This window comes from Oncorhynchus gorbuscha, linkage group LG18 (genome assembly GCF_021184085.1).
Source record: "Oncorhynchus gorbuscha isolate QuinsamMale2020 ecotype Even-year linkage group LG18, OgorEven_v1.0, whole genome shotgun sequence".
Lineage (NCBI taxonomy): Eukaryota > Metazoa > Chordata > Actinopteri > Salmoniformes > Salmonidae > Oncorhynchus > Oncorhynchus gorbuscha.
In genome coordinates this window covers 22703040-22730360 of record NC_060190.1, presented here as the reverse complement: position 1 = coordinate 22730360, position 27321 = coordinate 22703040, and the positions used below count along the sequence as shown (strand labels likewise).

The 27321-nt window shown below is 45.3% G+C and overlaps 1 protein-coding gene across 2 annotated transcripts in view; it reads left to right on the top strand.

The window, feature by feature from the left end:
- LOC124003509 (protein bassoon-like) overlaps positions 1-27321 on the top strand; it is a 130146-nt gene that overhangs the window by 1295 nt on the left and 101530 nt on the right. For both annotated transcript variants that reach the window (XM_046311805.1, XM_046311804.1), the window contains exon 2: positions 10007-10388. In XM_046311805.1, the coding sequence (XP_046167761.1) occupies positions 10007-10388 (382 nt within the window). The remainder of the gene's footprint in view (positions 1-10006; positions 10389-27321) is intronic.

The following is a 27321-nucleotide window of genomic DNA, read 5'->3' as shown; positions in this document are numbered from 1 at the left end:
AGCACCATGACGTAAATAAAACATAAATATTTTCCCACGTATGAGACAGTAAAATGGACTGTGCAAAGTAACGTTTGCATGCTACCTTCCTGATTAATGTTACATCAACGCCGAATCGAGTGAATCATATGCCTCACGCGAAGAAGAAAAGTCGCATTCCCTCCCCATATGGTCTTTTGTCAATTGTATAATGTAGCCCAGCCTACTGTGTGTTTACTATTAATATTCATTTGCTACTCATTATTCATTTGTAACACACCGTCTTCAGCTGAGCATCCTGTGTGTGTAGATAACTGTCAGGCTGATGGTCTCTAACATCATTGTGACTGGATGACACAAGCTGAAGACCAGAATACCATCAGCAGATAGCGCTGCCTGTAGTATGTACAGTATATAGGCTTATTTTGCATGTATGTAAGCCTTGTCTGAGACAGAACGCATTGGCTAGTGAAGGCCACCTCCTCCAACCCTCCAAAATAATATACGTATATACCGTGCATTCAGACCCCTTCACCTTTTCAACATTTTGTTACATTACAGCTTTATTCTAAAATGGATAAAAATAAATAAGCAATCCTCATCAATCTACACCCAATGCCCCATAATGACAATGCTAAACAAATCTGATATCACAAAAAACTGATATCACCAACTGAGCAATCGGGGGGAAAGGGCCTTGGTCAGTGAGGTGACCAAGAACCCGATGGTCACTCTGACAGAGCTCCAGAGTTCCTCTGTGGAGATGGGAGGACCTTCCAGAAGGACAACCATCTCTGCAGCACTCCACCAATCAGGCCTTTATGGTGGAGTGGGCAGGCGGAAGCCACTTCTCAGTAAAAGGCACATGACAGCCCACTTTCTTTAGGTGCCACAAGGAACCTAAAGGACTCTGACCATGAGAAACAAGATTCTCTGGTCTGATGAAACCAAGATTGAACTCTTTGGCCTGAATGCCAAGTGTCAAGTCTGGAGTAAACCTGGAACCATACCTACGGCGAAGCATGGTGGTGGCAGCATCATGCTGTGGGGATGTTTTTCAGTGGCAGGGACTGTGAGACTAGTCAGGATCAAGGGAAAGATGAACAGAGCAAAGTGCAGAGAGATCCTTGGTGAAAATATGCTCCAGAGCACTCAGGACCTCAGACTGGGTTGAAGGTTCACCTTCCAACAGTACAATGACCCTAAGCACACAGCCAAGACAACGCAGGAGAGGCTTCGGGACAGGTCTCTGAATGTTCTTGAGTGGCCCAGCCAGAGTCCGGACTTGAACCCGATCGAAGATCTCCGTATACATTTGCAAAAATGTCTAAAAATCTGTTTTCACTTTTTCATTACGGGGTATTGTGTGTAGATTAATGAGGATTTTTTTTGTTATTTTATATATTTTAGAATAAGGCTGTAACGTAACAAAATGTGGAAAAAGTCAAGGGGTCTGAATACTTTCTGAATGCACTGTATATACAGTACCAGTCAAAAGTTTGGACACACCTACTCATTGAAGTGTTTTTCTTTATTTGTACTATTTTCTACATTGTAGAATAATAGTGAAGACATCAAAACAATTAAATAATACATGGAATCATGTAGTAACTTAAAAAGTGTTATACAAATCCATATGTATTTTTAGATTCTTCAAAGTAGCCACCCTTTGCCTTGATGACAGCTTTGCACTCGCTTGGCATTCTCTCAACTATCTTCACCTGGAATGCTTTTCCAACCATTTTGAAGGAGTTCCCAAATATGCTGAGCACTTGTTGGCTGCTTTTTCTTCACTCTGTGGTCCAACTCATCCCAAATCATCTCAATTGGGTTGAGGTCAGGTGATTGTGGAGGCCTGTTCATCTGATGCAGCACTCCATCCCTCTCCTTCTTTGTCAAATAGCCCTTACACAGCCTGGATGTGTGTTGGGTCATTGTCCTGTTGAAAAACAAATGATAGTCCCACTAAGCGCACACCAGATTGGATGGTGTATCCCTGCAGAATGCTGTGGTAGCCATGCTGGTTATGTGTGCCTTGAGTTCTAAATAAATCCCAGACAGTGTCATCAGCAAAGCACCACCACACATCCTCCTCCTCCATGCTTCACGGTTGGAACTACACATGCAGAGATCATCCGTTCATCTAAGAACAGGAGGTCGGAACCAAAAATCGCACATTTGGAATCATTAGACCAAAGGACAGATTTCCACAGGTTTAATGTCCATTGCAAGTGTTTCTTGGCCCAAGCAAGTCTCTTCTTCTTATTGGCGTCCTTTAGTAGTGGTTTCTTTGCATCAGTTTGATCATGAAGGCCTAATTCACACAGTTTCTTCTGGATAGTTTATGTTGAGATGTATCTGTTACTTCAACTCTGTGAAGCATTTATTTGGGCTGCAATCTGAGGTGCAGTTAACTCTAATGAACTTATCCTCTGCAGCAGAGGTAACTCTGGGTCTTTCTTTCCTGTAGCAGTCCTCATGAGAGCAAGTTTCATCATAACGCTTGATGGTTTTTGCGACTGCACTTGAAGAAAACACTTGGTCTTTTACCAAATAGGGCTATCTTCTGTATATCACCTCTACCTTGTCACAACACAACTGATTGGCTCAAACGCATTAAGAAGGAAATACATTCCACAAATTAACTTTTAACAAGGCATACCTGTTAATTGAAATGCATTCCAGGTGAATACCCCATGAAGCTGGTTGAGAGAATGCCAAGAGTGTGCAAAACTGTCATCAAGGCAAAGGGTGGCTACTTTGAAGAATCTCAAATAAAAAATATATTTGTTTAATACCTTTTTGGTTACTACATGATTCCATATGTGTTATTTCATAGTTGTTATGTCTTCACATTATTCTACAACGTAGAAAAGATTTAAAAATAAAGAAAAACCCTTGAATGAGTAGGCATGTCCAAACTTTTGACTCGTACTGTGTATATATATATATATGTGTGTGTGTGTGTGTGTGTGTGGACACCACTTCAAATGAGTGGATTCGGCTATTTCAGCCACACCCATTGCTGACAGGTTTATTAAATAGAGCACATTTCCACACGTTGGCAGTAGAATGGCCTTACTGAAGAGCTCAGTGACTTTCAATGTAGCACCGTTGTAGGATGCCACCTTTCCAGTTCTTAAAATGGTTGTTATTTTGAAGTGGAAATTTCTAGGAGCAACAACGGCTCAGCAGCGAAGTGGTAGCCCACACAAGTTCACAGAACGGGACCAGCGAGTGCTGAAGCGCGTAGCACGTAAAAATCATCTGTCCGTTGCAACACTCCCTACCAAACTGCCTCTGGAAGCAACCTGTTCGTCGGGAGATTCATGAAATGGGTTTCAATGTCTGAGCATTGAAACCCGCCTTTGGAATCTGGAGCAGTGGAAACGCGTTCTCTGGAGTGATGCTTCACTATCTGGCAGTCCGACGGACAAATCTGGGTTGGACAGATGCCAGGAGAACGCTACCTGCCCCAATGCATAGTGCCAACTCTAAAGTTTGGTGGAGGAGGAATAATGGTTGGGGGTGTTTTTCATGGTTTGGGTTAGGCCCCTTAGTGCCAGTTAAGGGAAATCTTAACGCTACAGCATAAACTTACATTTTAGACGATTCTGTGCTTCCAGCTTTGTGGAAGCAATTTGGGGAAGGCCCTTTCCTGTTTCAGCATGACAATGCCCCCGTGCACGAACCGAGGTCCATACAGAAAGGGTTTGTACAGATCAGTGTGGAAGAACTTGACTGGCCTGCACAGAGCTCTGACTTCAACCCCATCAAACACCTTTGGGATGAATTAAAACACAGACTGCGAGCCAGGCCTAATCACCCAACATCAGTGCCCGACCTCACTAATGCTCTTGTAGCTGAATGGAAGCAAATTCCCGCAGCAATTGTCCAACATCTAGTGGAAAGCCTTCCCAGAAGAGTGGAGGCTGTTATAGCAGCAACAGGGACCAACTCCCTATTAATGCCCATGATTTTGAAGTGAGATGTTCGGTGAGCAGGTGTCCACATACTTTTAGTCACAGTTGTCTGTAAATATATATAATTTATATATGTGATTTTGGGGGAAACAAACAGCTAACTTTCTACAACTCTACACATTTTGCTATGTGGCAAAGAGAAAAATGTGCTGTTGTATAGCTAACTAGCTAGCTAGCCATGCTATTCTACACGCTTTGCCATCAGGCTGAGCGAAAATCTTGCTGTTTGAAAGCTAATTTCCTGCATTTCTACACATATTGCCAATGGGCAGAGAGAAACATTTTCAGTTGTATAGCTAATTTCATGCTATTCTAAACATTTTGCGACAAGGCTGAGAATTCTGATTTTTACAGCAAATTTCCTGGTGTTCTACACATCTTGCCATGAGGCTACAATATATTTTTTTTGCAAAGGCTTATGACATCTGGGGGTGGGGGGACCTCCAGGGTATCCCCCCCCCAAAACAATCCTATGGGCCCCTTTCTTTCAGTGAAGTACACCCTCTGGATCACAGGAGGCTAGTCCAGGCGGTATGTCTGCCTATTTTTGCATGTGCAGTAGGTGAATTCTGTGAACGTCAATTCAGATTCCTCCTCGCATATCGGTGAATTTCTGTCTCTCTGGGTGGTGCCACATGTACATCACAAATCACCCAGCCTGTGACAACCACAGATGGGTTCGACGGTTGGTGCTGTTCGCTCTGCAGTTTCCGTGGCTATGTTTTATGGTGATATCTCAGCCGATAGCCCATGGCAAATCAATCGGTGTGAGACTGCCACATATATGTGTGTAGCCGTCTCTCTGGAGAGGGAGAAAGGAGAGGGGTAGGGAGAGAGGGCGAGAGAGATAGAAACCCATTACCATGTTTCATTAAAAAAAACAGTAGGTGGTTTTAAAGGCTCATTGCTATCTTCGTCTCACATTCCCGACAAAACTGCCTAACAGAGGTGAGACCTAAATCCACGTCCCATACAGCCCCCTATTCCCTATATAGTGCACTACTTTTGACCAGGGCCCATAGAGAATAGAGGGAATAGGGTGCCATTTGGGATGCAAACTGTGTGTGTGTGTGTGGTGACTTGAGCCACTGAACTTGATTGGCAACGTTTTCACACCTAGGTCTTCATCAGACGTGATGAGGGTGGAAAATGCCAATGAAGCACATGGGAACATAGATTGCACTATGCAGAGTGTATTTTTTAATTTAGCTGAACATCTGGTAATGTTAAGCAGTAGTCGTAGAAATGGCCTAGAAAAAAACAGAGGTCTATGATGAACCCAAGCACTCCAAGCTGTAGCTGCCAGACAACCACATGTCTCTAGGCTTACTCAGATACCCCTCCACAAGGCCCATGGGAGTAGCTGTTGCTAATCAGCATTTGTATCCGTTGCATCCCAAATGGTGCCCCAATTCCCTATGTAGTGCACTACTTTTGACCAGGGTCCCACAGGGAATAGGGTTCCATTTGCGACTCATACGTTGCCTAATGGATCAGACACCCGGTCACGTGATTGTCCTTTCAATCATGGCTGCTTGGTTGGTTCGTCATTGATCCGCAGTATGCAATCAGACAGATTTGATGATGACCGTTGAGGATTATTTGCATCCCAAATGGTGCACTACTTTTGACCAGGGCCCATCTAATTATTCTGAGTTGGTTTGTGTTAAAGACCTATGTCTGAAATGGCACCCTATTTCTACTATGGTGCACTGCACTGCTATGGACCCATGTCAAAAGCAGGCCACTATATAGAGTCTAGGGTCCCATTTCGGATTTCCACAGGAATATCCCTGCCATTTGTGCATCCACAGAGGGTCAAGGGTCAGCTTGGAATGTGCAGACAGGCACAGAATATGTCCCAAATGGCACCCTGTGCCCTATATAGTGCACTACTTTTGACCAGAGCCCTATGGTCCTTGGTCGAAAGTAGTGTACTAAATATGGAATAGGGTACCGCGGACCCCATCATAGTCCTGTAGTCATTCTGCAATATTTTTCATTGCACTGCCACCTAGGTGATAGAAAAGCTTGGGGAAATGGCTCCCTCCCTGAAATCTTGGCCACATCGTTGCCTTGGATCAAGATCTATATCAGATATTGCAGATATTGACATGTTTTGGAATAATGGCATATTCAAAATATTATAATCAAATAATGGCATATTTTCACAATGGCTCCCAAACCCCAGACGTGGCCAAGACCAGGCGATTCATTCATCATGATGCATCCCAAATGGCCCCCTATTCCCTATTTCTTGTGCACTACTTTTGACCAGGGCCCAATGGCCCCCTATTCCTATATAGTGGCACTACTTTTGACGAGAGCTCAATGGTCCTATAAAGGGAACAGGGGGCCATTTGTGATAAACACACAAGCTCTTCCCTACTGTGATTTATCCTTTGTAATGTTTCACCTTGTCTCTGAATGATCCATGGTGTTGTTCCCACAGTAAAAAGAGCATCAGTGGTTGACTTGATCAAGCTGATAGTGATGATAGGTGGTTGTTGTATCATAAATGCTTATGTATGTACTCCCAGTTTACTGCCATGGAATCTCACAAACGTACAGTACACGGATATTTGGAACTGAGAGCCTTCACAATACTGAACATGTTGTGCACACATATTACGTTCACAGTACGTTCACATGGAGACCTTCACTCTTACGTTCCTACTTATCCCTCTTCCTCGTGCACACACACACACACACACACACACACACACACACACACACACACACACACACACACACACACACACACACACACACACACACACACACACACACACACACACACACACACACACACACACACACATTTGAGTAGGAATGTCATGCAGTGTCTGAGTGTCTTTGTTAAACACACACACACACACACACACACACACACACACACACACACACACACACACACACACACACACACACACACACACACACACACACACACACACACACACACACACACACACACACACACACACACACACACACACACACACACACACACACACACACACACAGACAGAGAGAGACAATCTAATTCTCACTCTCAGCTGGCTAGTCATTTCCCTTCCAGTAGAAGACAGAGGGGGATGATGTAAATCTATGTACAAACTAAGAAACTCTCTGAGATTTTCTCCAGACTATTACCTCTATCTGGAGAAAGATGGGAGGGAGTCAGCGAAACCCGGTCTGCTTCTCCAACAGCACACTATTCCCTATATAGTGCACTACTTTCAGGACCTATGAGTCAAAAGGAGTGCACTATAAAGGGGAATAGGGTTACATTTGAGAGACACCCCAGCACCATCTCCTGCTGCTGAAATGTTGAGTTCCCTGCCACTGACCATGTTCATTGCCTGTCCATTTATTTCAATATATATATTGAATATATATATACTGTGTATAGATTGGAATAATTCACTGCTAAAAGGTCCCCCATGAAGCGCCATTAGTGAGCACAGCCCTGTGTTGGTTCTGAGGAGGTCAGCGCCGTCGGTCTCTTCACGGAGGAGCTCTGTGTGCTGAGTACAGCAGCTGTGGTTGTACCTTCGACAGTGTCTGAAATAGCTGTCCGTGCCTGGAATTGTGCCTTGGCCTAATTTTCCCATGTGGCTCAGTTGGTAGAGCGTGGCGCCTGGATCGTGGGTTCGATTCCCGCTGGGGCCACCCATACAAAAAAAAAACGTATGCACGCACGATTGTAAAGTGCTTTGAATAAAGGTTTCTGCTAAATGGCCTATATGATTCTAGTACTGTCTGCCTTGAAAATGTGCAGTGAGGGGAGAGGCCTCCGTACTGAGAGGATACACTGCATGCTGTGGATTCATTTGCAATGGCTGAGAACATAGATATCTGTCTGTACTCAGAATGTTGTGTTCTATAGTAGCCTTCACTGAATGTAATTGCTGTCCACACTGTACATCGGTAGGCCGACTGCAGATGCGTTGTTGAGCTGTGTAGGTAAGCTCGTCTCTGACATTGGTATTTGGCACTGTGGTTCGGAGCCTAGCTCTCTCGCTCCAACCGCACACCAACAAAAGGCTCTGCTTCCTACTCACTTCCACTGGCACCAGACTCAGAGCGACGCTTATCGGAGAGGAGAGTTGCACCAAGCGTTTATGCTTTTCACTCTGGGATAAAGCAAACCACCTGCCTTTCCTCTTATTGCTTAATAACAACAGATGCAAAATCCCAAGGTGCTTTGCTTTCAACAGAGTGCTGTCCACTGGTGGATGAAAGCGTCTGAAGAGGTTGTTTTGAAGAGGTGGATGAGCGTATGGATGAGCATAGAGCGCTGCTATCCCACTCGTGGCTTCCTGCCGTTTGGTTTAATGCCTGGTGTGTGTGTGTGTGTGTGTGCGTTTGGGATTGTTTATCTATCGCCTGAGGTTTGGGCTTTGTTTGTTTAACGCCTGAGGCTTGGGCTTTGTCAGGACCACAGGGGATTCCACTCTACAAGCCTTCATTAGCAGAAACGATAGGTTTTGAACCCAAATAAAAAACATTTTAGTTGCCACCAAACATATAATTTTTAATAGTGCTTCATTTGACCCCTTTCCAAACTAGTTGCAGTTGTTAGTAATAAAAGTTGTGAACGATGGAATGGAGAAATGCAATCGTTTTCAACCCGGGAGCCGAGCTCAGCTCCTTTTCATTCGGCTCATTATTACGGATCCTATTGGCACACCGCCAGGAAGACTTTTGTCGAGGAGACTTCTTGTCAAGCCTTTTCTAGTGCTAGTGTTTCTGTGAGCAGGTCTTAGGTGAACAGAACGGTTCCTAGAGAGAGAGTGAGAGCGGAACAACGGGTGAGTTGAGCGCTGCTTCACAACATGCTGCTCTGCTCCACTCTGCTCAGCCCGTCTTCAGTGACTCACTGTCACAAACAGTTCTATTTTTATTCTCCTCTTCTCTCATTTCCATCTCCTTCTCCCGCCCTTGGAAGTGGTGTGCTGCCGAACAGAGTCTTGACTACTGAAGGAGGCTCCTGGACTTTGAAGAAGACGTGCGCATCGAAACAAAGGCCTGCGTATCGTGGCTTGTTCTCACAGGGAAGCAGTAAGCTAGGACTTCTGTTTGAATTGCTGTAGCCACTCCGTGGGCGGGTGTCTGCGGGGCAGAGAGGGCAGATTGGGGAAGAGAAAAAGAGACAAGAGGGGAAGTTGTTAGTGCTGCTAAGGTCTGATTTAAACCACCTTCTCCTCTCGTCTTTTCTTCTTAACGGCGTTAAGTCCACAGAGACAAGTCACCGGAAAGGCATTTTCCATACCCAAGACTCAATCTTATCTAAACCTCTCATAGGCTGCAGACACCAGCACATTTATTCCATATAGACTCAACACAAACCACTACTTGAATTACATGTATGCATGCTTGGTTCAGTACTCAGCGGACCGGCGGGGTTGGCGAGGTGTGTGTGTGTGATGGAGAGGGCGAGTGTTTTGTCCGGTTGCCTACTTCTTCCTTCCATCTCCAGAGCTACTATGCTGTAGGGGAAACTGAGGCTGTGCCTCAAATGGCACCCTATTCCCTATTTGGTGCACTATTTATGACCTGGGCTCTGGTCAAAAGTAGTGCACTATATAGGGAATAGGGTGCCATGTGAGACTCAGCCTGTCTTTTCCACTGCCAGGGGGTCAGAAGGCTGAAAACTGTGGGCGAGGAAGAGGAAGCAGTGAAGCAGAAAGGGGGAAAAAAAAACATTCACCGCTATTTGAAGGAGCCAAACTCTGTTCTCCTCTTGTCTCACCAGGAGAAAACAGACCATTTCTCCAGCTCACACAGTCTTTCATTTTTCGTGCCCATATTGGTATTGGCCAAAGCAAATTGGCAACTTGCAAACCCTTTCATTCAGGATTCATGACCAAATAAATAGATATGTTTAAATGTTGTTACTTGTGATATTCAAAATCATTGCTCCCTGTTTAACACTTTAAGAGGTTTCAGTTCAATTTTTGACCCCCAAAAGGCCTGTTTTTCTGAGGTGTAACCTAACATCCTCTAACGAGAGTCTAACGTGTGTCTGTCCTCCACAGCATCTCTGGAAAACTCCCCCAGACAGACCCTGGGTCCGGGCCCAAGGCGGGGGTCCAGACTGGGCCTGGGACGGGGGACCGCCTGGCCTCCCAGAGGGAGCAGCAGGGTCAGAGCCACGTCGCCCGCAAGAACCTCCAGGTGGACGTGGGTAGTAGCAGGACAGGACGGTCCCCATCGGTGTCCCCCGCCGTCACCCCCACCTCACCCTACTCCGTGCCCCAGATCGCCCCCATGCCCAGCAGCAAGCTGTGCCCCGTCTGTAAGACGGCCGACCTGACGGGCACCACGGAGGACAACCAGCCAAACTGCAGCACCTGCACCCAGTGCCGATCCACGGTGTGCAACCAGTGTGGCTTCAACCCCAACCCACACCTCACCGAGGTAGTACCTGCTTCTGATCGGCCTTGTGGAACTGTTAGGGGGGGAATATATATATATATATATATATATATATATATATATATATATATATATATATTTTTTTTTTTTTTTGAAAGTTATAGACCTGTTTAACAATTATACAAGATATTGTTTGTGTATCATCATGGTGGTCCGTGGTCCGGTTTAGAGAATGTGGTCCGGTTTATAGAATGTGGTCCGGTTTAGAGAATGTGGTCCTGTTTATAGAATGTGGTCCGGTTTGGAGAATGTGGTCTGGTTTTTAGAGAATGTGGTCTGGTTTAGAGAATGTGGTCCTTTAGTTTTTGGATAGAATGTGGTCTGGTTTAGAGAATGTGGTCTGGTTTAGAGAATGTGGTCCGGTTTAGAGAATGTGGTCCGGTTTGGAGAATGTGGTCTGGTTTGGAGAATGTGGTCTGGTTTAGAGAATGTGGTCTGGTTTAGAGAATGTGGTCCGGTTTAGAGAATGTGGTCCTGTTTAGAGAATGTGGTCCTGTTTATAGAATGTGGTCTGGTTTAGAGAATGTGGTCCGGTTTAGAGAATGTGGTCCTGTTTATATAATGTGGTCCGGTTTGGAGAATGTGGTCTGGTTTAGAGAATGTGGTCTGGTTTAGAGACGGTAGTCCGGTTTAGAGAATGTGGTTCTGTTTATAGAATGTGGTCCGGTTTGGAGAATGTGGTCTGGTTTAGAGAATGTGGTTCTGTTTATAGAATGTGGTCCGGTTTGGAGAATGTGGTCTGGTTTAGAGAATGTGGTCTGGTTTAGAGACGGTAGTCCCGTTTAGAGAATGTGGTTCTGTTTATAGAATGTGGTCCGGTTTGGAGAATGTGGTCTGGTTTAGAGAATGTGGTCTGGTTTAGAGAATGTGGTCCTGTTTATAGAATGTGGTCTGGTTTAGAGAATGTGGTCTGGTTTAGAGAATGTGGTCCTGTTTATAGAATGTGGTCCGGTTTGGAGAATGTGGTCTGGTTTAGAGAATGTGGTCTGGTTTAGAGAATGTGGTCCGGTTTAGAGAATGTGGTCCTGTTTATATAATGTGGTCCGGTTTGGAGAATGTGGTCTGGTTTAGAGACGGTAGTCCGGTTTAGAGAATGTGGTTCTGTTTATAGAATGTGGTCCGGTTTGGAGAATGTGGTCTGGTTTAGAGAATGTGGTTCTGTTTATAGAATGTGGTCCGGTTTGGAGAATGTGGTCTGGTTTAGAGAATGTGGTCTGGTTTAGAGACGGTAGTCCCGTTTAGAGAATGTGGTTCTGTTTATAGAATGTGGTCCGGTTTGGAGAATGTGGTCTGGTTTAGAGAATGTGGTCTGGTTTAGAGAATGTGGTCCTGTTTATAGAATGTGGTCTGGTTTAGAGAATGTGGTCTGGTTTAGAGAATGTGGTCCTGTTTATAGAATGTGGTCCGGTTTGGAGAATGTGGTCTGGTTTATAGAATGTGGTCTGGTTTAGAGAATGTGGTCCGGTTTAGAGAATGTGGTCCTGTTTATATAATGTGGTCCGGTTTGGAGAATGTGGTCTGGTTTAGAGAATGTGGTCTGGTTTAGAGAATGTAGTCTGGTTTAGAGATGGTGGTCTGGTTTAGAGAATGTGGTCTGGTTTAGAGAATGTGGTCTGGTTTAGAGAATGTGGTCTGGTTTAGGTACGGTGGTCTGGTTTAGAGACGGTGGTCTGGTTTAGAGACGGTGGTCTGGTTTAGAGACGGTGGTCTGGTTTAGAGAATGTGGTCTGGTTTAGAGACGGTGGTCTGGTTTAGAGACGGTGGTCTGGTTTAGAGACGGTGGTCTGGTTTAGAGAATGTGGTCTGGTTTAGAGACGGTGGTCTGGTTTAGAGACGGTGGTCTGGTTTAGAGACGGTGGTCCAGGTTATAACAGTCATTTGGTCAGGTTGGTTGGTTTCATAGAGTCCGTGAGTCAGGAAGTCAGTGTCTGCATCCAAAATGGCACCCTATTCCCTAACTAGTGCCTAGAGCCCTATGGGCAATTCAGTGAGTCAGTGTTCCAGAGAGAAGATAATGCAGGTGGGGTGATGGTGATGAATCCTCCAGTGGCGAGGACCAAGGCCTGTTGGCCAGGTAAGGTCCAAGGTAAATAACGCACAGTAAGGTAATTAATCCTGGGACTGAGACTGGCCATCCACTGGGCTCTGACCCAGGACCAGCTCCAACCACACTACTCACTAGCCCTCTGGAGATGCAGCAATGTGTCTGTGACTGAATGGGAGAGAGAGAGGGAGAGGGAGAGGGAGAGGGAGAGGGAGAGAACTGTACTGTATATGAGATGAACATATATTGGAGTGAGTGTGTGCAGATAAGAGTGGACAAGAGATAGAGATGAGATGCCCCAGGCTTGAAATGGGAAAGATAGGAGAGAATGGGAGGATACATGAGGAGGGGAGGAGAGAATAAGACAGAGGAGAGAATGGGAGGAGAGGAGTAGAGATGGGGTTCAGAGAGGGGAAGAAAGAGTGAAATCGAACAGAATTAGATGGGGAGAGAGAGAGGGAGAGAGAGCAATAGATAAAGACATAGGATATGAGAGAGAGAGAGAGAGAGAGAGAGAGAGAGAGAGAGAGAGAGAGAGAGAGAGAGAGAGAGAGAGAGAGAGAGAGAGAGAGAGAGAGAGAAAGAGATAGACAGAGAGGGGAAGAAGAGAGAGAGAAATAGATAGACAGAGAGGGTAAGAGAGAGAGCGAGAGCGAAATAGATAAAGACACAGAGGGTAAGAGAGACAGAGAAACTGAGGGAGCAGTGTGTCTGTGGGTGTTGGTATTTTTTCAGCTGAGCCCTGGGTGAGCTTGTCACAGGCTGTCAGGGAGACAGAGAGAGAGAGAGAGAGAGAGAGAGAGGCAGAGTGTTCCGCTTGATCTCGCCCGTGAGAAAGCACAGGACCATGAGATTTAACCTCGAACCCAGTTACCGTGGACTGAGTTGGTCTGCGTGGCTCCCTGCCTACTGCACAGCACAGATCTACTTACGGTGCAATGACATTACATTGTCTGTATCGCTCTATATTGAGGTTGATGGGGAGGAAGAGGAGGAGGAAGAATAGGAGGGCTCTGGTCAAAAGTAGTGCACTACATAAGGAATGGGGTGCCATTAGGTACACTGTCCTAGTGTTCAGCACACAGCAGCCCTGACCTCCCCTCACAGTTGATTTCTGATAGGCCAATGTGCCATCCTCATCCTGGTGGAATAGAACTCATTGGACGATTCCCAAGTGGCACCCGATTCCCTAAATATTTTGGTTAAAAGTAGTGCACAGGGCCTCCCGGGTGGCGCAGTGGTTCAGGGTGCTGTATTGCAGCGCCAGCTGTGCCACCAGAGACTCTGGGTTCGCACCCAGGCCCTGTCGTAACCGTCCGCGACCGCGAGGTCCGTGGGGCGACGCACAATTGGCCTAGCATCGTCCGGGTTAGGGAGGGTTTGGCCAGTATGGGAAATCCTTGTCTCATCGCGCACCAGAGACTCCTGTGGCGGGCCGGATGCAGTGAGCGCTAACCAAAGTTGCCAGGTGCACGGTGTTTCCTCCGACACATTGGTGCGGCTGGCTTCCGGGTTGGATGGCGCTGTGTTAAGAAGCAGTGCGGCTTGGTTGGGTTGTGTATCGGAGGACGCATGACTTTCAACCTTGGTCTTTCCCGAGCCCGTACGGGAGTTGTAGCGACAAGACAAGATAGTAGCTACTAAACAATTGGATACCACGAAATTGGGCGGGAAAAAAGGGGGAAAATTGAAAAAAAAAAAAAGTAGTGCACTAAATAGGCTGCCATTTGAGACGCAGGCATTTTGGGTGGTGTGAGGCTGAAGACGAGGCCGCATAACAACATCGTCATGGCAGCCATGTAATTTAGAGTGGCATTAACAGGGTCTAACATATGGCCGTGATATGCCATCAACCAATTGCAGGATTGACAATGATGCTCATCTCGTCATCTGAAAAGGGAAGATGGATGTGGTGTGCGCTCACGTGCATGTGCATGTAAATTGGGGTCCGAAATGATTGACACCTTTGATAAAGATGAGCAAAAATGACTTTAAAAAAATAAGTCATTCAAATACTATACTGTATGCTCAAAAATACCTCTATTTTCATGTCATGCAACAAACTCCTAGAGTTTGCTTAACATCATTGGCAGTTGGATTGGAACCGGTGTTTTGGTCAGATGACCTGAAAATAGAGCTCTGTGGCCTCGCACACCAGTGGTGGGTTTGTCATCGAAATGAGAACGCATGAGCCCGAAAAGAACCCCATACCTACTGTAAAATATGGTGGCAGATTGTTGATGATATGGGACAATTTTGCCTCCACTGGTCCTGGGTGCCCTTGTTGAGGTCAACGGCATCATGAACTTTATCCAGTGCCAGGACAAACTTTGTGGATCTTCCAGGAAGACAATAACCCCAATTACACATCAACATCCACAAAGAAATGGTTATATTTGCCACAAAATCTGCATTTTGCAACGGCCATCTCAGTCTCTGAACCTGAAACCCACTGAAAGCCTGTGGCTTGAATTGAACAATCTTAAGAGCTGCCATTTCATTGTGAGGAACGGCAGTTTCATCAGCCGTTTTCTCCTGTGTTGTCTTTTAGTCGTGTGAATGATCCTCACTAATGGTTTACCTAGACGGATGTTTACATACATGCAGACGTTCTCCAACTCATAACACATTTTTTGAAAAAGGCCCAGTGCTGTTATCCTCGCAAGGTGAGATATCGAAAGGCATTGAAAACACGAATTAATATCAAATAATATTGACCCGTATCTTTTTTTTAGGAAAGAAATATTACTTGTTAAACAAAATCTCTTTCTCCGAGCTGTTTTTGAGCATACAATATAGCGTCGTATTTGAATGATTTATTTTTATACGGTATTCTTTGCTCATCTCTATCAAGGGTGTCAATTTGGGCTCCCGAGCGGCCCAGAGGTCAAATGCACCCTGGTTCGAATCCAGGCTGTATCACATCCGGCCGTGATTGGGAGTCCCATAGGGTGGCGGACAATTGTCCCAGCGTCGCCGGGGTAGGCCCGTCATTGTAAATAAGAATTTGCTCTTAACTGACTTGCCTAGTTAAATATCGGTTACATTTATAGGTTACATTTTAAGCAGCACAAGATATTCCGGACCCCATTTTATATTTGTACGTATGTGTGGTGTATGCATGCGTGTATTTGTTGGGACGCGTGTGTACCAGTGTGTGTATGTGTGTTTCAGGCGTATGCGTTGCATTAGAAAGAACAAGAGCTGCTATGACAGAGATAAGACTGCATCAGACTACACTGATTTCTTTGTTTTAAGTGACGAAAAACATGCTGGTCTTATGCGGGGGGGTCAGGTGTCCCAATAACAGCATTCTCCGCTGTCTACAGGCTGATCATTTCATCAGGGAGAGGAGAGGAGAGGAGAGGAGAGGAGAGGAGAGGAGAGGGAGAGGAGAGGAGAGGAGAGGAGAGGAGAGGAGAGGAGAGGAGAGGAGAGGAGAGGAGAGGAGAGGAGAGGAGAGGGATCCCTATTTTGAAGACCTGTATCGCATGCTATCTTTGCCATGGCATCAATAACCATTGGTTTGGGGATATTAAAGCCATTTCAATTGAACTGAATTGAAGAGTGGAAGATAATAGCCTGGAGAGAAAAAGAAGATGAAAAGCAGCAAAGAAAGAGGCAGAGAGCAGATAGAAAGGCGGAAATGAAATTAGAGCATAAGGCGATAAAAATCAGACGTGGTTAAACCATAATGTGAAGCCATGAAGGATCGTCCTGATTTCAGAGAATTCGCACGAGTAGCGAACATGATGGAATCAAGATTTAATTACAAAGTCATTCATGATTTAGTCAAACAATGGAAACCAACTGGAGAGCGAGCTTGTCGGCTTTTGGCTGAAAGATTAGTTGGAAAAACTGCCTGGTCTGAAAACAGGGCTAGCTGCAGCACAGAGAATAGGGCTTGCATCCTAAATGGTACTCTATGTCCTTCATAGTGCACTACATTTGACCAGGGTCCGTATGGGAATAGGTTTCCATTTTGGACACACCCTAAACCCTCCTATCCCGAGGCTCAGGGATTTCTGCTACTATCTCTCCATGAAACACACATGTCCTAATTCCATCAAACACCAACTGTATTAAACACCATACTTATACGTTATAATAACTCATTATCGTGTGTATCCACACGTTTAGTTGCATCTTGGAATTTGACAGCAAATACAAGATATCAAGACGTTCATACTGTAGGGCATGTGTATCTAATATGCAATGAAAATATATTTTTTAATCAAACCTATCAACTAGGGTAGCAAAATCTTTCTAAAAATGTCTTCTTTTTTTCTCCAGAAATCACAGTTGGAAGATTCAGACATATTTTTATTTTTTTAACCTTTATTTTACTAGGCAAGTCAGTTAAGAACAAATTCTTATTTTCAATGACGGCCTAGGAACAGTGGGTTAACTGCCTGTTCAGGGGCACAACGACAGATTTGTACCTTGTCAGCTTGGGGATTTGAACTTGCAACCTTTCGGTTACTAGTCCAACGCTCTAACCACTAGGCTACCCTGCCGCCCCGAATCAGGAGGGAATAAGCAGGAAATGTTTAATCTTCTAACCAGGATTTCTGGAAAACTTTGGCAAGTTACCGGTTGCAACCCTATTACCAATAATTAGCCACAGCAGAGTCGAGAGTCGAGAGTCGAGAGTCGAGAGGTGTTGTGAGGTGTTGTGAGGTGTTGTGAGGTGTTGTGAGGTGTTGTGAGGTGTTGTGTATCATGCAGGTGAAAGAGGACCCAAAAGCGACTTAACAGAAACAGAGTTTATTTAAGTCCAAACAGGGAATAACAGAAATCCTCTAGTCTGTAGAGGGGAATAACTGGAGAAGCGGCCACAGACTGCAGGTCGCTTCGGGTAGGCGCAGGCCGTAGTAGACAGAGACACCTGCTCACACGCAGCATCTGATGAAGGCAAAAAACACGACAGGACAGGGCGAAACACAATCACAGCATGGTGAATACAAAACAAGGAACCGACGGGACAGGAACGGAACACAAAGGAATAAATAGGGACTCTAATCAGGGGAAAGGATCGGGAACAGGTGTGGGAAGACTAAATGATGATTAGGGGAATAGGAACAGCTGGGAGCAGGAACGGAACGATGAGAGAGGAGAGAGAGGGAGGGGGAGAGAGAGGGATAGAAAAAGGGAACGAACCTAATAAGACCAGCAGGGGGAAACGAACAGAAGGAAAAGCAAAATGACAAGATGATATAAGACAAAACATGACATTGTGAGGTGTTGTGAGGTGTTGTGAGGTAGTGTGAGGTAGTGTGAGGTAGTGTGAGGTAGTGTGAGGTAGTGTGAGGTAGTGTGCTCCTGGCCTAAACTGGTCAAGAAGAATGTCAGCTAAAAACGTACAGAAATCTCTGGAACATCTCTGTTGACGAGTCTACAATATGTAAAACACTAAACAAGAATAGTGTTCATGGGAGGACACCACAGAAGTAGCCACTGCTGTTAAAAAAACAACAACATTGCTGCACGTCTGTAATTCGCAAAAGAGCACCAGAATGTTCCACAGCGCTACTGGCAAAGCATTCTGTGGACAGATGAAACTACAGTTGAGTTGTTTGGAAGGAAGACACAGCACTATGTGTGGAGAAAAACAGGCACAGCACAGCACACCAACATCAAAACCTCAACCCAACTGTAAAGTATGGTGGAGGAAGCATCATGGTTTGGGGCTGCTTTGCTGCCTCAGGGCCTGGACAGCTTGCTATCATCGACAGATTTCCCAAGTTTACCAAGACATTTTGCAGGAGAATGTAAGGCTATCTGTCCGCCAATTGAAGCTCAACCGGACATCACCCAGAAGTTGGGTGATCCAACAGGACAATGACCCAAAACACAGAAGTAATTCAACAGCAGAATGGCTTCAACAGAAGGAAATACACCTTCTGGAGTGGCCCAGTCAGAGTCCTGACCCCAACCCGAATGAGGTGCTGTTGCATGACCTCAAGAGAGCAGTTCACACCAGACATCTCAAGAATATTGCTGAACTGAAACATTTTTGTAAAGAGGAATGGTCCAAAATTCCTACTGACCATTATGCAGGTCTGATCTGCAACTACAGAAAACATTTGGTTGAAGTTATTGCTGCCAAAGGAGGGTCAAACAGTCATTAAATCCAGGGGTTCAAATGCTTTCCCCACCCTGTGTTCAATAAAGACACAATTGTTTGTGTGTTATTAGTTTAAGCAGACAGTGTTTGTCTTTTGTTAGGAATGAGATGAAGATCAGTTAAAGTGTTATGACCAATTTATGCATAAATCTGAGTATTTCCAAAAGGTTCACATACCTTTTCTTGCCACTGTATATAAGCACCACTTTTGACCAGAGCCCTATGGCTGTCATGTGGAACAGACGATTTCTTCTGTCTTTCCAGTCATTGTAGATAGGATCCTGGCCTTTCAACGGGGGCTGAAGTGAAGTGTATTGTACAGGAGGCTGGGGGTTGAGTTAGATAGGCAAATACTGTAGCAGGAGGCTGTGGGTTGAGTTAGATAGGCAAATACTGTAGCAGGAGCCTGTGGGTTGAGTTAGTTAAGCAAATACTGTAGCAGGAGCCTGTGGGTTGAGTTAGTTCGTTAAATACTGTAGCAGGAGGCTGTGGGTTGAGTTAGTTAAGCAAATACTGTAGCAGGAGCCTGTGGGTTGAGTTAGTTCGTTAAATACTGTAGCAGGAGCCTGTGGGTTGAGTTAGATAGGCAAATACTGTAGCAGGAGCCTGCGTGTTGAGTTAGATAGGCAAATACTGTAGCAGGAGGCTGTGGGTTGAGTTAGTTAAGCAAATACTGTAGCAGGAGCCTGTGGGTTGAGTTAGTTCGTTAAATACTGTAGCAGGAGCCTGTGGGTTGAGTTAGATAGGCAAATACTGTAGCATGAGCCTGTGGGTTGAGTTAGTTCGTTAAATACTGTAGCAGGAGCCTGTGGGTTGAGTTAGTTCGTTAAATACTGTAGCAGGAGCCTGTGGGTTGAGTTAGATTGTTAAATACTGTAGCAGGAGGCTGTGGGTTGAGTTAGTTCGTTAAATACTGTAGCAGGAGCCTGTGGGTTGAGTTAGTTAAGCAAATACTGTAGCAGGAGCCTGTGGGTTGAGTTAGTTCGTTAAATACAAATACTGTAGCAGGAGCCTGTGGGTTGAGTTAGTTGGGTTGAGTTAAAGTTCATTAAATACTGTAGCAGGAGCCTGTGGGTTGAGTTAGATAGGCAAATACTGTAGCAGGAGCCTGTGTGTTGAGTTAGATAGGCAAATACTGTAGCAGGAGGCTGTGGGTTGAGTAAATACTGTAGCAGGAGCCTGTGGGTTGAGTTAGTTCGTTAAATACTGTAGCAGGAGCCTGTGGGTTGAGTTAGTTGTTAAATACTGTAGCAGGAGGCTGTGGGTTGAGTTAGTTCCTGTTAAATACTGTAGCAGGAGCCTGTGGGTTGAGTTAGTTCGTTAAATACTGTAGCAGGAGCCTGTGGGTTGAGTTAGTTCGTTAAATACTGTAGCAGGAGCCTGTGGGTTGAGTTAGTTGTTAAATACTGTAGCAGGAGCCTGTGGGTTGAGTTAGTTCGTTAAATACTGTAGCAGGAGCCTGTGGGTTGAGTTAGTTCGTTAAATTACTGTAGCAGGAGGCTGTGGGTTGAGTTAGTTGTTAAATACTGTAGCAGGAGCCTGTGGGTTGAGTTAGTTTAAATACTGTAGCAGGAGCCTGTGGGTTGAGTTAGTTCGTTAAATACTGTAGCAGGAGCCTGTGGGTTGAGTTAGATTGTTAAATTGTAGCAGGAGCCTGTGGGTTGAGTTAGTTCGTTAAATACTGTAGCAGGAGCCTGTGGGTTGAGTTAGATCGGGGGAGCCTGTGGGTTGAGTTAGTTTATTAAATACTGTAGCAGGAGCCTGTGGGTTGAGTTAGATCGTTAAATACTGTAGCAGGAGCCTGTGGGTTGAGTTAGTTCGTTAAATACTGTAGCAGGAGCCTGTGGGTTGAGTTAGTTCGTTAAATACTGTAGCAGGAGCCTGTGGGTTGAGTTAGTTCGTTAAATACTGTAGCAGGAGCCTGTGGGTTGAGTTAGTTCATTAAATACTGTAGCAGGAGCCTGTGGGTTGAGTTAGATCGTTAAATACTGTAGCAGGAGCCTGTGGGTTTAGTTAGTTCGTTAAAGACTGTAGTAGGAGCCTGTGGGTTGAGTTAGTTCGTTAAATACTGTAGAAGGAGCCTGTGGGTTGAGTTAGTTCGTTAAATACTGTAGCAGGAGCCTGTGGGTTGAGTTAGATAGGCAAATACTGTAGCAGGAGCCTGTGGGTTGAGTTAGTTCGTTAAATACTGTAGCAGGAGCCTGTGGGTTGAGTTAGTTAAGCAAATACTGTAGCAGGAGCCTGTGGGTTGAGTTAGTTCGTTAAATACTGTAGCAGGAGGCTGTGGGTTGAGTTAGTTAAGCAAATACTGTAGCAGGAGCCTGTGGGTTGAGTTAGTTCGTTAAATACTGTAGCAGGAGCCTGTGGGTTGAGTTAGTTAAGCAAATACTGTAGCAGGAGCCTGTGGGTTGAGTTAGTTCGTTAAATACTGTAGCAGGAGGCTGTGGGTTGAGTTAGTTAAGCAAATACTGTTGCAGGAGCCTGTGGGTTGAGTTAGTTCATTAAATACTGTAGCAGGAGCCTGTGGGTTGAGTTAGATAGGCAAATACTGTAGCAGGAGCCTGTGTGTTGAGTTAGATAGGCAAATACTGTAGCAGGAGGCTGTGGGTTGAGTTAGTTAAGCAAATACTGTAGCAGGAGCCTGTGGGTTGAGTTAGTTCGTTAAATACTGTAGCAGGAGCCTGTGGGTTGAGTTAGATTGTTAAATACTGTAGCAGGAGGCTGTGGGTTGAGTTAGTTCGTTAAATACTGTAGCAGGAGCCTGTGGGTTGAGTTAGTTAAGCAAATACTGTAGCAGGAGCCTGTGGGTTGAGTTAGTTCGTTAAATACTGTAGCAGGAGCCTGTGGGTTGAGTTAGATTGTTAAATACTGTAGCAGGAGCCTGTGGGTTGAGTTAGTTCGTTAAATACTGTAGCAGGAGCCTGTGGGTTGAGTTAGTTCGTTAAATACTGTAGCAGGAGCCTGTGGGTTGAGTTAGTTCGTTAAATACTGTAGCAGGAGGCTGTGGGTTGAGTTAGATTGTTAAATACTGTAGCAGGAGCCTGTGGGTTGAGTTAGTTCGTTAAATACTGTAGCAGGAGCCTGTGGGTTGAGTTAGTTCGTTAAATACTGTAGCAGGAGCCTGTGGGTTGAGTTAGATTGTTAAATACTGTAGCAGGAGCCTGTGGGTTGAGTTAGTTCGTTAAATACTGTAGCAGGAGCCTGTGGGTTGAGTTAGTTCGTTAAATACTGTGGCAGGAGCCTGTGGGTTGAGTTAGTTCGTTAAATACTGTAGCAGGAGCCTGTGGGTTGAGTTAGATCGGCAAATACTGTAGTAGGAGCCTGTGGGTTGAGTTAGTTCGTTAAATACTGTAGCAGGAGCCTGTGGGTTGAGTTAGTTCGTTAAATACTGTAGCAGGAGCCTGTGGGTTGAGTTAGTTCGTTAAATACTGTAGCAGGAGCCTGTGGGTTGAGTTAGATTGTTAAATACTGTAGCAGGAGCCTGTGGGTTGAGTTAGTTCGTTAAATACTGTAGCAGGAGCCTGTGGGTTGAGTTAGTTCGTTAAATACTGTAGCAGGAGCCTGTGGGTTGAGTTAGATTGTTAAATACTGTAGCAGGAGCCTGTGGGTTGAGTTAGTTCGTTAAATACTGTAGCAGGAACCTGTGGGTTGAGTTAGTTCGTTAAATACTGTAGCAGGAGCCTGTGGGTTGAGTTAGTTCGTTAAATACTGTAGCAGGAGCCTGTGGGTTGAGTTAGATCGGCAAATACTGTAGCAGGAGCCTGTGGGTTGAGTTAGTTCGTTAAATACTGTAGCAGGAACCTGTGGGTTGAGTTAGTTCGTTAAATACTGTAGCAGGAGCCTGTGGGTTGAGTTAGTTCGTTAAATACTGTAGCAGGAGCCTGTGGGTTGAGTTAGTTCGTTAAATACTGTAGCATGAGCCTGTGGGTTGAGTTAGTTCGTTAAATACTGTAGCAGGAGCCTGTGGGTTGAGTTAGATCGGCAAATACTGTAGCAGGAGCCTGTGGGTTGAGTTAGTTCGTTAAATACTGTAGCAGGAGCCTGTGGGTTGAGATAGTTTCTTATATACTGTAGAAGGAGCCTGTGGGTTGAGTTAATTCGTTAAATACTGTAGCAGTGACAGATAAAACAAGGGTTTATAACAGGCTGCCAGCCACAGGACAGAATGACAGCTGCCGCCTAGGGTAGGGGGCTGTTCTGTGTGTGGGTGTGTGTGGGTGTGTGTGTTCACGTGTACTTGGATGCATGCATACGTGTGTGTGCACGCGCGTGTGTGTGTTTGTTTTTAAATGCATGTCACCTCTGCAGAATGTTCTATAATTAACCTTGATAGCTAGAGAGTTACAAACTGTACCTCACTAGACCACAGCGTTCTAAGAATCTCCCTGACTGTTTCCCAAATAGTACCCTATTGCCCATATAGTGCACCTCTTTTGACTAGGGCCCAGACACACTTAGGACAAACGGTGCTATTAATAATCTAGTGGGGTCTATCGGCTGTCCCCATAAGAGAACCCTTTGAAGAACCCTTTTTGGTTCCGGATAGATCCCTTTTGGGTTCCATGTAGAGCACTTTCCACAGAGGGTTCTACATTGAACCCAAAAGTGTTCTACCTGGAACCAAAAAGGGGTTCTACCTGGATCCAAAAAAGGTTATCCTAATGGGGACAGCCGAAGAATCTTTTTGGAAACCTTTTTTCTAAGAGTGTAATGGTGGCATATTGGCAGTTGTTAGGAATATGGTGCTATTTAAGACACACCTCAGACTTCACATTCCAACCACACATTTGACAAAATATTGCATACCTTACCTGAATAGAACATTCCATGTCTTCCCTTGAGCTAGCAGAACTGCATCATTTGGGCAGACGTTCCATACCTCACTTCAGTAGAATGTGCCCATTCCTCACCAAGGCTGAAGGCTCCGTTTTATTTAGAGAGCAGAGAGCTTCACTCTTCAACGTCAACAGAGTGCTTCTCTGCCTCGAAGTCAAACCTCATTACTCAGCCCAATATTCTGCGTTACACCTAGCTCTGTAGAACGGACTTTACTGTAACTTAGGGCGTTATTAACTATCTTATAAACCGATCCGCAACATCTCACGGAGCGGAGGTTGAGAAACACGGGTGTCGTACATGGAGCAGCAAAATCAATGGAGGCTGTTGAGGGGAGTAGATAATGGCTGGAATGGAGCGCTATCAAACACATGGAAACCATACCGTTCTATCCGTTCCAAGCCATTACTATGCGCCCGTCCTCCGGTTTCGAAGTGCCACCAGCCACCATTGAGAAGCAGACTATTCTGTGAGTTTTTTTTCTCCATCTGATGCCAGTCCTGTGGGATCCCTAGTGGGGCCCCTGCTGGGCCTGTAACGTCCTGTCATTGCCTGGTGTACAACATCGAGATGCGGCTTTCACAACACGGACAGGTTTTCCACTAATCACCTTCAAGATACCCATCATCGTTTTCCTTCCAGCCGCCGAAGGTTTCTGCTTCAGAACTCGAATGCCAGCCTAGCAACATTTAGTAACGAGGGAAGAGCCTTTTGGAGAAAGTGTGTGCGCCCGTTTGTGTTTTCCATAATTTGTGTGTGTACGCTACAAAGGCACAGAGAGGCCTTTTGATGTCTCCTGGCCCAGTTTTGTGCTAGTTGATAAACCACTGCATTTCGAATTCCTCCTTTCTCCCCAGACTGCAGTGTTCAGCAGCACCATGTAGCCTAGCCCACTGCAGCTTGGTGGTACGGCAGAACGTTGTTCTGCAGGGCATGGGTTCTCCGTCTGTCCACCGCTGTGTCTGGGTCCGTCTCTGTCCGATCCACCGTTCCTCACAGTACCACTGTGTCTGCTTGCGGCCCAAATGGAAACCTATTCCCTATGCAGTGCACTACCTTTGACCAGAGCCCCCTACGCCTGTCTCTGTCTGTTTCGCCTGTCGCGGGTCTGCTACGCCATTTCTCACATAACCACTGTGTCTGCCTGCGTCCCAAATGAATCCCTATGCAGTGCACTATGCAGGGGATAGGGTGCCATTCCAGACGTAGACAGTGTCTGCCTGTCTGCTTGACTGAGGGTGTGGCTGGCTGAGACCTGATGATGTTTAGCATTAGCTTGACATGGCAGCCAGCAAAGATAGAGGAGCAAAAGAAAGAGAAATGGCGTGTGAGAAGAATGGATCCTGATTAGACTTTATTAAACATATTTGTTTTCCGCTGGCGTTTAGACAGTGTGTGTTTTGGTATGACAGTGCCGTGGTCTATCCCTGTAATATACGGTGTATATATCCAGCTCTCTGTAGGCTTCTCACTGCTAAATGATTTCCTAAAAACGCTCTCTCTCTCTCTCTCTCTCTCTTATTTATATTTATATATCTATCTATATATATATATATATATATATATATATATATGAGAAGCATTGATATCTGAAGCAGTGCTGTGTAATTTGTGCTTCAATCCATGGCAGGAGGTGACAGGGTGCAGAACATACACACACACTACCAGCCACTACTAGAGTAGTGGAAAATGGATGACGAGATGGGAGAGAAATGAAGATTGAGAGGACTGCGATGGAGAGATGATGACAGGGGAACGAGTGATAAAGATGTAGAGGAAGACCAAGATGGAGGGAGGGCAGAAGAGAGAAATGAAATGGGGGAGAGACCGCGATAGTGTTGCTGTAATTTCATGCTTTTTCATGGAAGAAAAGAAATCACATTTTATCAAGACTCACATGATTGCCTCAGAACAGAGAGAGAGAGAGAGAGAGAGAGAGAGAGAGAGAGAGAGAGAGAGAGAGAGAGAGAGAGAGAGAGAGAGAGAGAGAGAGAGAGAGAGAGAGAGAGAGAGAGAGAGAGAGAGAGAGAGAGAGAGAGAGAGAGAGAGAGAGAGAGAGAGAGAGAGAGAGAGAGAGAGAGAGAGAGACAGAGACAGAGACAGAGACCGAAAGAGGGAAATAAGGCTCTCAACTTTGATTTGATCAAGGCCCTGGCTTGTTTGTTTTTGCATATCTATTCTCCCTGCACTGTTGTTTGTGAGCGCGCCAGGTTGATTGACTGTTCAAAGGAATGCCTCGTCACTCCAGCCTCAGAGAGGCTTCAGGGACTTAAAACAGGGTGTGGGATACTACTGTGACTGAATGACTGACACACACACTGGCAGACAGACAGACAGACTGACCCAGAAACACACTGACTTGTTGTCATTGACCACCTGACCCAGTGTACAAAATGTCAACAAAGGCCTCATGGGAAATATGCACTCCTCATTAATAGGTGTAACAACCTTCTCTTCTCAGCCCTCTCCATTACTATGGTCCAGCTGGGCTTTATGGCAACAATACGAGATCTCGGCTATGTCCCAAATGTCAAAAGTAGTTCAATACAGGAATTGGGTGACGTTTGGGACCATTCACACTTGGTGTGGCTAATGGCTAATACTCATTCAGCTTCCACCTCGTGAACTCTGGACTATTTGAACAGCAATTCATACTGTTCTTTCCCAAATGTGATATCGAGGTAATTTCAAGTTTAGTATGATCTGGTGAGGCATCCTTCACCATGCAGCGAGAGGGGTTCTTTTTCTAGCATTCACCAACCAGGCATAATGATTCTATGCTATCGTGCCTGGCTGGCTGGAGTTGTAATATGCTCTAGCTGTCCATGGGTGTGTCCCAAATGGCACCCTGGAAGTGATTTCGTACACTCGTTTTGACCAGGGCCCTGTTTGGAATGTTACCCTGTTCCATTTAGTGCACTCCTTTTGACCAGGCCCCTTTTTTAGAGCACTACTTTTGACCACTGCCCTCTGCTCAAAAGTGGTGCACTAAATAGGGAATAGGTTGCAATTTGGGACACTACCCACTGTATATGCTTGACACGACCAGTCCTGTGGGAGTCAGATACAGACTGACAGATCTGTTGTTTGTGTGAGCGGAACTAGACAGATCTGTGTGTTTGTGTGAGTACAGGAACTAGAGTCCTCCCCACTGGGGCACAAACGTCCATTCAACATCTGTTCCACGTTGGTTCAAAGTCTTTTAATTGAAATGACTTGGAAACAACGTTGACTCAACCAGTGTGTGCCAAGTGGATGTGGACTGCATGTCACAACACAGCCATGGCATCTTGGCTGTCGCTGGACATGTTATAGCCCAACAGTGATATACATAAATACAATACATATCGCATCTCAAACTCTTCCGTATACAATTCTGTGTATGTCTTTGTAGAACTGCATGTTTCGGCGACATATTGTGTGTTTGTCTGTCTCTGGGTACTAGTGAATATATGAGTTTGTGTGTCTGTCTGTTTGTATGAGTGAATACAGGAGTTTGTGCGCCTGTCTGTGTGTTTGTGTGAGCGGAACTAGACAGATCTGTGTGTTTGTGTGAGCGGAACTAGACAGATCTGTGTGTTTGTGTGAGCGGAACTAGACAGATCTGTGTGTTTGTGTGAGCGGAACTAGACAGATCTGTGTGTTTGTGTGAGCGGAACTAGACAGATCTGTGTGCTTTTGAGTGAAATGAAATACCGATATGCGCGTCTGTGTGCTTTTGAAGCGGTTCAAAATTGGATCTTCAGAGCAACAACATGGAAGGAAGTAATGAGGGAATCATATTCATGAGCAATGATCAATAGTGGCTGGTACAGACTGGCTAGACAGAAGAAAAAAAACATGCAAGACAAGATTCATTACGTCTCAGTACAAAATGAGAAACTTAATGATGTAAGAACAGACTCATT